The sequence below is a fragment of the Macrobrachium nipponense genome, chromosome 3, assembly GCF_015104395.2.
Source record: "Macrobrachium nipponense isolate FS-2020 chromosome 3, ASM1510439v2, whole genome shotgun sequence".
Lineage (NCBI taxonomy): Eukaryota > Metazoa > Arthropoda > Malacostraca > Decapoda > Palaemonidae > Macrobrachium > Macrobrachium nipponense.
In genome coordinates this window covers 36490771-36505278 of record NC_087202.1, presented here as the reverse complement: position 1 = coordinate 36505278, position 14508 = coordinate 36490771, and the positions used below count along the sequence as shown (strand labels likewise).

Here is a 14508-nt window from a genome sequence, read left to right as displayed (position 1 = left end):
TTTACTCGAAGAAGATGACCCTAACAGTGAAATTTAATTTGCTTCTCTCTCTCTCTCTCTCTCTCTCTCTCTCTCTCTCTCTCTCTCTCTCTCAGCGCAGGTCAATCCACGGGTAATGGTGAGTGGAAGGTGTCCGGATCGCTATTAAAACGGTAGTCAATACACATTTTATGCTTCTTCTCACTTGGAGAGAAGTTCTCAATCATCGTCCCCTTGATTTTTTAATAGTTCTTTGATGCTCTCCATCAGCGTTCTTGAGATTTTTTTATGTCTTTCTCAATCAGTGCCGGCTATTTTTCCTCTCTTGCTCTTGCTTGAAATGTCTGTCTCCTTTAATATTTCGTGTCTGTTGGTTTCCTCTTCTCCTTTGATTTCAGTTGGCTCTAGTGTGTGTTGTTCGTGTATTTGTATATTTTTCAGGCAAGGATCCAAGATATATCTCTTTGCTCTATGATCATAATACCTTTCCGAATATCTTTTAGGAGTCACCATTTTCAGACAGTAACCATTATGTGTATAAGGCACTCCTGATATGTTGTATATATATATATATATATATATATATATATATATATATATATATATATATATCTATATATATATCTATATATATATATATATATATATATATATATATATATATATTATATATATATATATATATTACATATATAATATATATTATATATAATATATATATAATATATATATATATATATATATATATATATATATATATAATATATTATATATATATATATATATATATATATATATAATATATATATATATATCTATACTTATATATTAAAAATCAATGTAAATGCCTACGCATCTACACGGAATCTCTTTAACAGCTTAACCCTTAAACAACTAATTTGTCGCATTTCAGAATCTTGAATAGCTTACGCAAACCACGATGGTTGTGAAAATGCTTAATGTTTCCTGAGTTTTCATAATGCTCCCATCTTGTTGAAAGTGCTTTTATGCCTTTGTTTAACATATTTCTCCTTTGATCGTCATTCTTTTGTAGGTCTAGGCGTGTCGTCTGCTCTACCGAATTTATAACTATGCAGTAAATGATATTGTTAAGTTGAGCCTTATATGGCTGTTGTGCCCATTTTTAGCAAATTGCAATTGAAATGGGAAGAACAATATTCCAAGGGACTTTTCAAAAGGGGATTGTACTGTTGGCCAAAATACTGGTGGCAGAGTTTCATAATTTTTCGTTCAATTGCCTGACGCACGATTCATGCCTTATTTATCTATTTTTCTTTTCAAAGATGGAAGAAATCATGTGTAATGACGTTAAAAACAGTCACTGATATCTTTAGAACATTATGTTATGTTATTGTGAAAAACTATTTTCCATATAGCAAAATTGACATGAACGAAACGAAGTGATGAAAAATATACATTACCAAATAGATAGGAGACACCTATCACTATACTCTGTTTTTTTTTTCATCTGTCCATCCGCCTGTGGTGTTTTCACATGGTAACACTGCTTCCTGGGCTTTAAATAGTTACACTATGTGTAAATTTTAGGTAAATAAAAGGATATTTGGGTGTATGTACATTTGCAACTGAAAAGCGTTTTAATAATTTACTGTTTGCGAATTATGCTGTTAATATTCGAAATAGGATATTGTTATTATTGTTGAATGTAAGCTGAATGGGACTATCTAAAGCCCCGGACGCAGTCTTACCATACACAAACACCACAGGCGGCTGGACAGATGGAAAAAACCGAGTATAGTAGTATCGCATAAACATAGTCCTTAAATTATCATTTCAATATTAAGTTGAAGGTAGTTGAACTTCCATTAGTTAAATTTTACAGAAAACATTGGAATCTCACAAAATGCTATCAATTTAAAAACAAAAAGAAAAAAAACGATATCCTAACAGTGTGAACCAGGCGACCTCACTCTATTGCTTTTGATGTTATGTGCACGGGAATCTAATGTCAATGTGTCATTTATCGGTCTAAGAAACATCCCTCGATGAGCGAGAGAATTATTGCACTGCATTCGATGCAAGTTCCTGTTGGAGAGATATCAAGAAAGCTTAATAAACCGGAGAGAATCATACATAGATGAATCAAATTGTTTAAAGAACGGCAAAAAATAGAACATGGGCCTAGAGATGGAACACCTCGAAGCACCACAAGAGAGCAAGACAATACATTAGTGTAAATGTTGCTGAGCAACATTCATTTGTAAACTTTGAATTCTAGTGCCTCGTCACGACATTGCTGAACCAGGAATCATAACTAGCTCTACGCTTGTGACTGATGTCTGATGAATACTTTAGATGGAGAGTAAGAGATTTTTAAATCTACACTTGAAATCTTTGATAGTTGTCTAATGAATAAATCTAATGAATAAGCAAACTTATCTTTGATGGATGAGAGATTCAGTTAGGCTTACTCTTTTTGTTTTGTTTTTTATCGGTGGCCAGTGAATACCACGGATAGGGAGGGAAACAGTTTCAATGATGCATGCATATTTTTCTGCAAAACCTAAAGACTACATTTCATTGGGAGACACTTTATTAACATCGGCTTAATCCTTCCATCACTCCTATACGCCACCTCCGCTCTCTTCTACATCTCAGGCGACTCCATCAGACTTCTCGCTACGAACTCCATAGCGTGAAAGCATCACTAATGATAATGGTTATTTTAAAATTCCCCGCACCGACAACGGACGCCTTAAATTGCATGTTTATAAAATATTTTCTGTTCAAAGAAACTTTATCTTTCATTCCACAAAATACGTGCATACACTCGTGTTACACCCTGTAGCCGTCAAAGAGCAACCCTTGATTAAAGCAGTAGTTTTTCTTGAAAAAAACAAACAAACATGAAATAGACTTAAACGAGAACGTCACCTTTCATATTTCTTATCCTTTAAGCTACTTATAATATGCTTATGGTAGTAGGCCTAGGTATGCATGTGAAACTAATTTGAATTAATTTCTATTTAGAAGAAATGAATAGCTACAGAAAAATCAACCTAAGAAAGGTTTAATGAAAGTAAGCCTTTCTTAATGTATTCGTCAGTTTTGACTCCCACAGCTGCTGCTTTCCAGCGTGTCCAAATGAAACAGGATGATATGCAAGGAATTCGATAAAAAATAAGACTGAATTATATTCTTTTGGATTTTTTTATGATTGCTTTTTGACTTGGAATAGCTAGGTCTGAGTTAATTATGTTAAGCAATTATGAAAAGGATAAGAAGAAAGGCGAACATGGCTAATAAAACAAGAATAACGGGAATAATCAAATAAAGCAGATTAATATATATAAATATATATATATATATATATATATATATATATATATATATATATAATATATTGTCGATTGAAATATTCATTAATATTACGTAACCGAGAGAGTATACTGCTGAAAATAGACCTAGGCTAATCTTGTGGGAAAATCAGAAGTCCAATTTAGACCCACTAAACTTGTCATGCAAATTATTTTATAGATCAAAGGACAAAATTAGTTTAATTAAACATCGTTTTCAAAGAATGTTAACGCCTTGATGTATTGTTTATCGGCTGTGGGAGACGAAATGACAACACCCCAGTGCAGTACGATACGTTGAGTGAAGACTCGAGCGGCAGCAAAGCCAACTTCAAAACCTTCGGTATGCTGTTACGAAGCTAGAGTTGAGAATAAAATTAGAAATCGTGGACCCATCGTTATATATTTTCCTTACTTTGCAAAATAATTATCTTTAATACGTTGAATAAGTCTACTCAGTTCTAATTTAATTTATTTTAAGTATAGCACCTTTGAAAGGAAATGTTATTTATTGTTAAGTAATTAATCTGTCACCTGCATATGGCAATATTTCCATAACGAACAAGGAATTAAGAAACTACGCCAATTCTTCGTTGGCCGTCTGTACAAAGCGCATTCCTTCATTGGAAATCTACTCGCCTATGTCATTACTTCAAGGAGACGGTGTAAAAATAGACTTACTTTTCAAAAAATCCCTTTAGACGCGGAGCAGAAAAGAACAGCTTTCTCTTGAGGCGAACTGATCAGAAGAGCAAGCTTTCCAAGAAAAGTTGGTTACTTTTGCAGGGGAGTTGTGCGGCAAATGATGAAATAGAATATCATTCTTCCAGTCTGGAAGCAGTTCCAAAGAGAGACTTGAGTAGAGGAACAGTCTTTAGTGTCATTGATTTGAAAAACATTCTTTTAAATCCAACGCAGCAGGATTGCTGAAGAGCTCTGCACACTCATCCATCAGAATAGCGCACAGAACGCTGACAGCGCAAAACTGTTTACGCAAATGGGGGAAGTGCTCCGTGCAAATGATATATAAACAAGCTGACTCCATACGAACACTGTCGCCAGCTCTTTTGACGGGGAAAGGGAAGGGGACGGCCGGAAGGAGACAGAGAAGTCATATATGAATTATTCATAAAGTCAAGAAGTTTTGACTAACACTTTAACGAAGCAAACTTTGCTAATTTCCCCTGGTTTGACTAATCTCATTACGCTCTCATTAACACGGCGTTTTTTCCACATTTGGGGAAAACGCACTAATTACCTCATTATTTCATACTCATCAGCACAGAGTTTGTCAAGTCTTCCGACTCAGTCGTTTAACGTCTTATTTCACGTCAGATTTGAGATTATGGTTTTATTTTTATTCGCAGTTATATTGGCGTTGTTAGGGCTTTAGTTCTTCATAAAACTTTTTCTTTTTTCAATTTCCCATACTGTAGGAGATATAAGTATTATATATTGGAATTGTCAAAGTCCCTAGTCCTTGATGAATCTGGTTTTTTGTGTTTCGCATACTATAAAAATATAACCTTTAAATGCAGTAGTACTATCTTATCTCAGCTTAGATTATTCTCATCTCAACCGAGATATTGCTTTGTGATGCTCTGTATTTTTATTATTGTTGATGACTTCGGTCTTTCTCTCACAGGGATAAAACGTGCTTAAACCTCACTTCTAACCCAGTTCTTCTTCTTTCAGGGTTGGTGAGACGATATGAAGTCGACGGCCTGGCGGGCGAATCGGTGCACCTGCCCTGTGAGGTAGACAAGGCTCTCTGTGGAGAGTTCCACAGCATCAAGTGGTACAAAGGGGTCGACAGAGTGTTCATTTTCTCCGACACCGCCAACGTGAGGAAAGCCATGGGACCACTTACCGATAGGTAGAGTTGAACTTTTTTTCCTGTTGTTTTATGGATTCCTTAAAGGGAATCTCTCTCTCTCTCTCTCTCTCTCTCTCTCTCTCTCTCTCTCTCTCTCTCTCTCAGATATTACTTATTTTTCTTTGCGTTCAGCCATCGTTTAGAGTTGAAAGTTAAAAGATTATAGAGGATTGCGTTTTATTGGTTTCACTCGATCCTATTCCCTTATTAACCTTTTATTTCAGTGCTCAGTATAAGTATTTATAAAACCCAAAAAAATCTTTCCTAGAATTGTTTTGGAAGAAAATCTTGAACCCATGAAATCTATATAGCAGTTGTTTTAATTTGGTAATATGAGAAGTTTGTGTAATGGAATTGAGAGAGAGAGAGAGAGAGAGAGAGAGATGAGAAGAGAGAGAGAGAGAGAGAGAGAGAGAGAGAGAGAGTAGATACCACTGTAAATCACTTTTTCACCCGGTAGACATAAATGTTATGTAATACACTTAATTGTCTGGCACACTAACGATAGAACGAAGATGGATTGAGAGGAAGATTTTCCTAAACTTAGATAATGGACAACTTTCGAGGATGAGTGAGACAGGTTTTATTTCTGTAATTGAACAAATTATGAGAGAGAGAGAGAGAGAGAGAGAGAGAGAGAGAGAGAGAGAGAGAGAGAGAGAGAGAGAGAGAGAGTTTTCCCTCAGAAATCAAGACAAAACGAAGTGTCTCCATTAACGTGTCTCTTTACCACTGTAGTACCATTAGGGTAATCACTCTCTCCTCTTCCCATTTACAGAACGGATTTCCATTACGTTATGAATGGGACCGACAGTAGCTTACAGATCTTCCCACTGAGGACAGAGGACGAAGGCCTCTACAAGTGTGAGATTACTTACTTGGCTGTGAGGGAAGAGTGCTCGATTGTGCAGTTCATCAACCTCACGACGTACGGTAAGGCGTCTCCATTTTTCTTCGTTTAGATGTTATATATATATATATACATATGCATATATATATATATATATATATATATATATATATATATATATCATGTAATAATAATTAGAATAATATATAATATATTATATATATTATAACATATATGTGTGTGTATATGTATGGCTATATACATATGTACTATACATACATATTTATGTAAATTTTATCTATATGATATATATATATAAAAATATATATACTATATATATATATATATATATATATATATATATATATAATATATATAAGCGAATTCCACAGGAAAATGATAGTCAGAAATCTAAGCGCTTTAGTCTTTACTCAGACATTGTCAAAGGTTATGAAGTACAATTGGAGAGAAAGGTCTCAGGTACAACACAAGATCAAGAATACCAGATGGTTAATTGTCAAAAGGGTAAAAATTAAAAGAGATAATCCAGGATTATCGGATATCACACGGTCACAAACCTAAACTGTTTAGGTTTGTGACCGTGTGATATCCGATAATCCTGGATTATCTCTTTTAATTTTTACCCTTTTGACAATTAACCATCTGGTATTCTTGATCTTGTGTTGTACCTGAGACCTTTCTCTCCAATTGTACTTCATTAACTCCTTGACAATGTCTGAGTAAAGACGAAAGCGCTTAGATTTCTGACTATCATTTTCCTGTGGAATTCGCTTATTTATGAAGTCACGCGCATCTACCGTGATTTTTTAACCATATATATATATATATATATATATATATATATATATATATATATATATATATATATATATTATACACACACATTTGATGCACTGGGTTCTGCCGTATTCCTTTTTATTATCAGTTCAGTATCTAACATTTTCAGGTAAATATTTTATATTCTCATAATTTGTCCATCTGGAAACATTAACAGATAAATGCATAAAAGGAAAAATGCATCATGATATTAATGTTTATTTTACACCACATTTTCTTCCCTTTGAGGCATACTTACATTATTGAAACGTTCTTTCGTTTTCCAACAGCACTTCCCACTTACCTAAGTTTAGCTTTCGAGGACGGGTCTCCGATAGATAACGGCACCTCTATAGGTCCCTTCGACGAGGCCACAACGCTCACCGTTGTCTGCGAGTCTGGAGGTGGAAAACCAGTGGCTCGCGTCACTTGGTGGAACGATACGCAACCTTTAGCAGGTAAGGAAGGCCACTGACATCTAAATTCTGGTTTAAATGGTTAAGGGCGTTTGGAAACACTTTGCAATAAGATCATTCGTCCAAAAGGTTAAGAATTTAAAAATCTTGGTGGTAAAAAGAAATTTGAATGGATAATAGATCTTTCTAGAATCAGCCAGCCTTGTGCTGGCACGAAATAAATAGACAATTACTTAAAGCCAATGAATTTTAATTTAAGATTCTGAAAATCGTCGTGATAAAAAAATTTGAATGGTTGATTGATAAATACATACAACCATTATATTGGTACACTATTCAGGCGGAGTGTACATAAGTGCTCAGTATATATTGCAACAAGTTCCTCGCTGGACGAGTGGTTTTCGCACTCGGCTGCCAATCCGGTGGTCCGAAGTTCGATTCCCGGCTCTGCCAATGCGGAATCAGAGGAATTTATTTCTGGTGATAGTAATTCATTTCTCGATATAGTGTGGTTCAGATCCCACAATAAGCTGTAGGTCCCGTTGCTAGGTGATCAATTGGTTCTTAGCTACGTAAAAATATCTAATCCTTCGGGCCAGCCCTAGGAGAGCTCAGTGGTTTGGGAAAACTAAGCTATATATATATATATATATATATATATATATATATATATATATATATATATATATATATATATATACGATATATTGCAACGGAGGTACATATATATCCACTTATTAAATTATTTGTACTCAAAATTAATAAGAAAGTGGAACTCGTTTAATTCATAAAATGGGCGAGATGCAACGCTAGCTTTTAATGAGATTTACGACTGAATTAATAATAGAAAATAACTAAATGCTTCTGAGAAAAAGGAAGAGTGAAGATTAAGGATTAATTTGCGTGAAAATTAATAAGCATTGGAATTAGAGAAACGTATTGGTATCAAGGTGCCCTCTCCAGCATGCGCTACAAATGACTCGGCTAACGGGGTCACAGCTTATTGGACAAGAATAAATGGAATGAATGCCTTTCTCTGAGACAGATAGGTAGGATTGGAGGTGCGTAGGAAAATCCTCTTGATTTACTGCCCAGGGTTCCGTCGTTTACAGTGCCCGACTGAAATGAATTCTGGGAGTCCGAGGGACTAATGCCTCGGGAGAAATGAATCGCTTTATCCTTTTAAACATTGTAAAGACGACGAATTCAGGCGCTTCTAAAAGACTGCTTCAGTGATTTAATATGCAAACACTAGCATGTATATGCAATCACACACCCCGCCCACACACACACACACACACACACACACATACTATACGTATATATATATATATATATATATATATATATATATATATATATATATATATATACATATATATATACATATATATATATATATGCATATACATATAATATGAATACTTATCGCTGTCCGTTTCTGATTTCGTTTCCCGTCCACTGGACGGTGGTTCGATACCATGGGGGACGAAATTATTATCAACTAAAAATTCCCCCTCGGTACATATATGAAAATATATCAATTCCGAGGTAGAGCGAATTAGATATTAAAGAACATTTGTAGCTTGAATGATATACATATATATCTATATATATATATTATATAAGATTATATATACATAATATATATATGGATTATATATGCATATGTGTATATATATAGATAGACATATATATATGCATCTATATATGCATATGTATATATAATAATATATATATTAGATATAAATATATGAATCTTATATCGGTATATATGCTATGCATACATATATATATAATATATATACATATGACCTGGGTAAAAAATGTTGTTAAACAAAGAGAATTCCATCTAATAAAAGGAGCCCATAAAAACGCCAGAATATAGAAAGAAAGTACTATATTTCTGTGACTGCTCTTTATCTTTTTTTTTTTTTATCTCTACCTACCCCTGAAGAGAGAGACAACAGTCTCTGAAATATAGTACTTTCTTTCTATATTTTGGCATCTTTATGGGCTCCTTCTATTATATGTATATATATATATATATAATATATATATATATATATATATATATATATATATATATATATATATATATATATATATATATATATAATACATACTACATACATACATACATACATACATACATACATACATACATACATACATACATACATACAACATTTTTCCTAAAATCTATGTTCGTATCGTATCTCGTCGACAGAGAGCCCTATTGATTGGGCTGACAGAAAATGGCAAATAAGACGCTCTGGGATGATACGTAGGTCTTTTATGACCCTCGTCGGGATTACACACCTTGTTAGGCATGATGGCCACTTGGTATCTTCCCAATCTTCCCCATGAGCGTACGTGAAATAAGAACAGTCCTTATTCAAGGACGATCATGCAAACCTCCTCCTCGAGGCCTACAACCCCATCAAGGTGGATGGGTCTCGTTTTTATGGTCCTGTTATCGCGTGTGATTCTGTTTCAGAGGACCGAAGAGGTTTAGTTAAGAAGGCTTGGAAATCAAATCTGAGTATGTGGTCAAGAATGAGTTTAGTTTGAAGAAGTACAAATTCGAAAAAATTACGAATTCGCAAAAAGTTTTGAGCAAATATTGAGAGAGTGAACGGTTAATGTTTTTAGGACGCAAGATAGCTTATTTTCATTACCAAGTAATTCAATTAAAGCAGCGAGAAAAATGTAAACAGAATAAGCTTAAAAAAAAAAATATATCAATAAAATGTTAAAGGTTGGCCAAGTACAAATCCATTTTTCTCGCGGTAGTAGTCCGTAGCTAGATCGATATGTGTGTGTGTATATATATCTATCTATATATATATCTATATATATATATATATATATATATATATATATATATATATATATGTATATATATATATGTATATATATATATATATATATATATATATATATATATATATATAAAGATAGATAGATAGATAGATAGATAGATAGATAGATTTAATCGTTAGAAATAAAATCTCATTAAGCCTACTCTTTCCCGTCATTGTAGTAAATTCGTTTAAATATGTTATGTCACCTTTTCAGACAACTGCTGCCCTTCCAGATTTTTCTATGCATGTTGCTATATATATATGCATAATGCATGCATATATATATACACAAACATATATATACATACATACATAATGTGTGCATACATATATACGCACATCCCTTTCCATCCAGAATTGACAGTATATTTTGTATGAAATAGTGGTAGGAGGCGAAGGCGAAAGCCATCTCCCGAAGCTTAGTTAGGCTGGAAACTTGCTGAGGGCACCAACTTTTGGATTTCCCTTTGCTTTGCTCTCTCTCTCTCTCTCTCTCTCTCTCTCTCTCTCTCTCTCTCTCTCTCTCTCTCTCTCTCTCTGTGTGTGTGTGTGTGTGTGGGTGCAAGTTATGCATGTTCGTTTACTATATCAGTTTAACTGGATTCGTGGATGAAATGATTCAAATTTATTTATTTTTTACGTTTTCTACTACACTAGACGCTGAGTGATCAGATTGAAATTAGTTGCATTCCGGGAGAGAATAATTGTGAGATTTAATTCACAAAAGTAATAAATGTGAAAAACTGTTAAAGACGTAGATGGAATAGAAATAAACGGTAATTCGGATATAAATCGAATGTCAAAAAAGGATTAGTAGTCTACTTTACTGACTCTGAAAAATATCTGTCAATACCGTCACGAAAGAATCTGAGATTGTGATATTTGAAGAAGCTCAAATAGAGTATTTTAATTTTTTACTGAAGAACGCGGAGAGAGTTCATCTAGATTTCATGAAGTGTGAAAGCTTTCTTAGTGTCACAAACTCGTATTTCATACTAGATTAAAGGACCCCCCACATCATAATGAACTTCCTCTCGAACATGTTTTAATTTTACTGTAAGTTTTATCAACAAATTATCGCAATTTTCTTAGTTTTAATTCACTAAATGTCTTAGCGAACAAACGAATTTTCAGTGAATGTTAAAAAAAAAGTAAAACCTTGAATTTAACAAAATTCAAATTTTGTTAAATGTAAAAAAAGTAAAACCTTAAAATTTACTCTTGACAATATCCCTGTCTAATGCATACTATTTCGCTACATTATTAGTAAACCGGAACAAACAAATGATTCTAGATACTAAAAAATGTAAAATTTTTATACCTTAGAATTTAGCCGTTAAAAAAAAAGAAAAAATACTCGTCAAATTTAGCAGCTTGTCAAAGAAAGGAAAATGACAGTCCCGATACTTTGATTGGGCACAGCTGGGTACCTCATAGCGTTGCTAAGGGGCGCGGAATTTCAAGTGTTGTTTATCAGTATTCACTTTCAAGTTGATTAAAAAAAATATGAGCTGACTAGCTAACGTGCGCTTTCACCGGGTAATTTAATCCCCAGTAATTGAGTTCAAAGTGACCCTTTGAACGTTCGGTTTGAAAACCTCGCCGAGTTTTGTCGATAAAGTTTTTTTTTTTTTTTTTTTTTTTTTTGCATGCTTACTGGTTATATATAGATAGGGTTAGGACAGAGTGGGCCTGGACATTATTTGCTTTAGCTGAGGTCGCCGGTCAAAAACAAAATGAAATTAGGGTCAGAACTGAAGACTATACCTCTGAAACTTGAATTGCTTAGAGATGAGTGGAGCTAGGACAAAATTCAGTGGGAGGGTCCTCAGATTATACCAACCAACAGCATCTTCTGTTTGGCCTATTTTGATATCTTGTGACAATACTTGCGACATAACGTCTGTATTTCCGCCATAGTAGTTCAAAACTGAATTTGCACACTGTGTCAGGCGATGCAGCCGTATACGCACTAAAAATTAACGACTTCAGTTTTATGCTCTATAATTGTGTTCATGACTCGTTATTAATTCCAGTATCTCATGAATTCAAATTCATGATAGAAGAAATAACTAAAACTTTTGTTGGCGTATGAAGAATTGGTAGCAGTCATTTTTCCGAAAAAAAAGTCTAGTGTTTTGACAATGCAGTAGATTGTCCCCAGGTAATTTGCATGGCTAAAATGGACTCTAATCAGTGTTGAGAGCATCTAATTATTGCTTCATTAGATGTAAATTACGCCCAGCACGCACAGTGTATTAACACCAATCCATTATGTTCTACTGCTTGACATTTTCACTATAATTGTCATTAAAGAAGATAGACTGAATAGTCCAGCCTGTCGTGCTAGATTCCACCAAAAGAAAATGATAGGTAATGTTTTTATTTGCTTTTTCTTTACCATATTTTTAATTATTCATTACGTAATGTGGTCGACATCGACAGGTATTCCAAATACCATACGGAACGTTTTTATTAGAATGATTTCCCTGCAGTGGAACACTAGTAACATCAGTATTGCTATCATAACTTTTTCATATATTTATTACGTTAGAATTCTACTAAAAAAAAAAAAAAGCTTCCAGCCAACGGTCAATTGCAACCGGTGTCATTAAGATTTTTTTTAATGAAACCTTTTGAGGACACTCGACCTTATAATACATAAAAAGGAAATTCATTTAGTTTTTCAATTTCGACTATCATATTACTAATTTCGTCCGCCGCCAATTTTGTCTCTCCAAATCAGGAATGGGAGTGATTTTTAGTCGCCAAAATGTGAATATGTGAGATACAGCCATTCACACGTACCCGCATCAATGTGCTCATATGATATCACGGCAAATTATTCATATTTTTATTAAAATAATTGGTGCTTTCGTTCTTTGCAGCGTGCCTTCGGCCCCTAGCTGCAACCCCTTTCGTCCTTTTACTGTACATCCGTTCATAATCTCTTTCTTCAGTCTTACTTTCCACCCTCTCCTAAAAATTGAATCATAGGCCAACTGCTTTGAGGTTTTCCTCCTTTTACGCCCTTCAGAACTTTTACTCTCAATATCTTTTTCAGCGCTGAATGGCCTCGTATGTTTCAGTGATTGGTCTTTGGCCTAAACTTTATATTCAGTTTAGTTTTGCTGATATATGTGAAAATATAAATTCAATTGCACATTTCAAGGGTGGTCTCAGTTATAAGCTCCCGAGAATTCTTGTATCATAAAATTTCCCTAAAAAGTATGTTGATTATGACTGTCTCTTAACACTCTTGCTTGACCTTCTTCACAGGCGATTATTCAGGAATCCTCGCTCACGACGGCTCTGGCGTTGGTAGAAACATCCTCAGGCTACCCTTGACCCGAGGTGACCTTGGAAGGACGCTGAGATGCGAGGCGGAGAACGCTGCCATGACCTCGCCCTTTATGGCTTCTGTAACCGTAGATGTTAACGGTATGGTCACTATTGTTATGATTATTGTATATTATTGTTGAGAGCTGATTACTTAAGCCATGTTGCGCAATGAGTAATGTAACTAATAACTGAAATGCAAGGCTTTGCCCGACACAGAAACACGCCCATATATGTGCATATATAATATATATATATATATATATATATATATATATATATATATATATATATAATATATATATATATATATATATATATTTGTGTGTGTGTGTGTGTGTGTGTGTGTGTGCTATTACAATTACATTATGTACTATCTGATAAAAGGTGGGTAGTAGATTACACACACACACACGTATATATATATATATATATATATATATATATATATATATATATATATATATATATATATATATATATATATATATATATATATATATATATATACGTGTGTGTGTGTGTAGAATCTACTACCCACCTTTTATCAGATAGTACATAATGTAATTGTAATAGCAAACACAACCACACACACACACACATATAACTAACTGAAATGCAAGGCTTTGCCCGACACAGAAACACTCCCATAAATGTGCATATATAATATATATATATATATATATATATATATATATATATATATATATATATTATGTATGCACATATATATATATGTGTGTGTGTGTGCGTGTGTGTATGTGTGTATGTATGTATGTATGTATGTATGTATGGGTGTGTGGGTCTGTGCCTGTCTCATGAATGTATATGTATTTGAATAAATAATATTTATAAAATATGAATGTAGTTGTATTGATTAGGGTAGCAAGCCATGAATTTAACATAAGGATTATATAATTAAAGCATATAGCACAAAATGGGCACTGTTTGGGTCCCTGTAATTATATGAATTGTTACAGAAGCAATTTTTTTTCCATATCATCTC

General features: G+C 33.8%; 1 protein-coding gene across 1 annotated transcript in view; it reads left to right on the top strand.

The window, feature by feature from the left end:
* Positions 1 to 14508, top strand: part of LOC135222360 (hemicentin-1-like) — a 453571-nt gene that overhangs the window by 379968 nt on the left and 59095 nt on the right. The window contains exons 2-5 of the mRNA XM_064260447.1: positions 5013 to 5193; positions 5972 to 6126; positions 7171 to 7338; positions 13443 to 13604. Coding sequence (XP_064116517.1) covers positions 5013 to 5193; positions 5972 to 6126; positions 7171 to 7338; positions 13443 to 13604 — 666 coding nt within the window. The remainder of the gene's footprint in view (positions 1 to 5012; positions 5194 to 5971; positions 6127 to 7170; positions 7339 to 13442; positions 13605 to 14508) is intronic.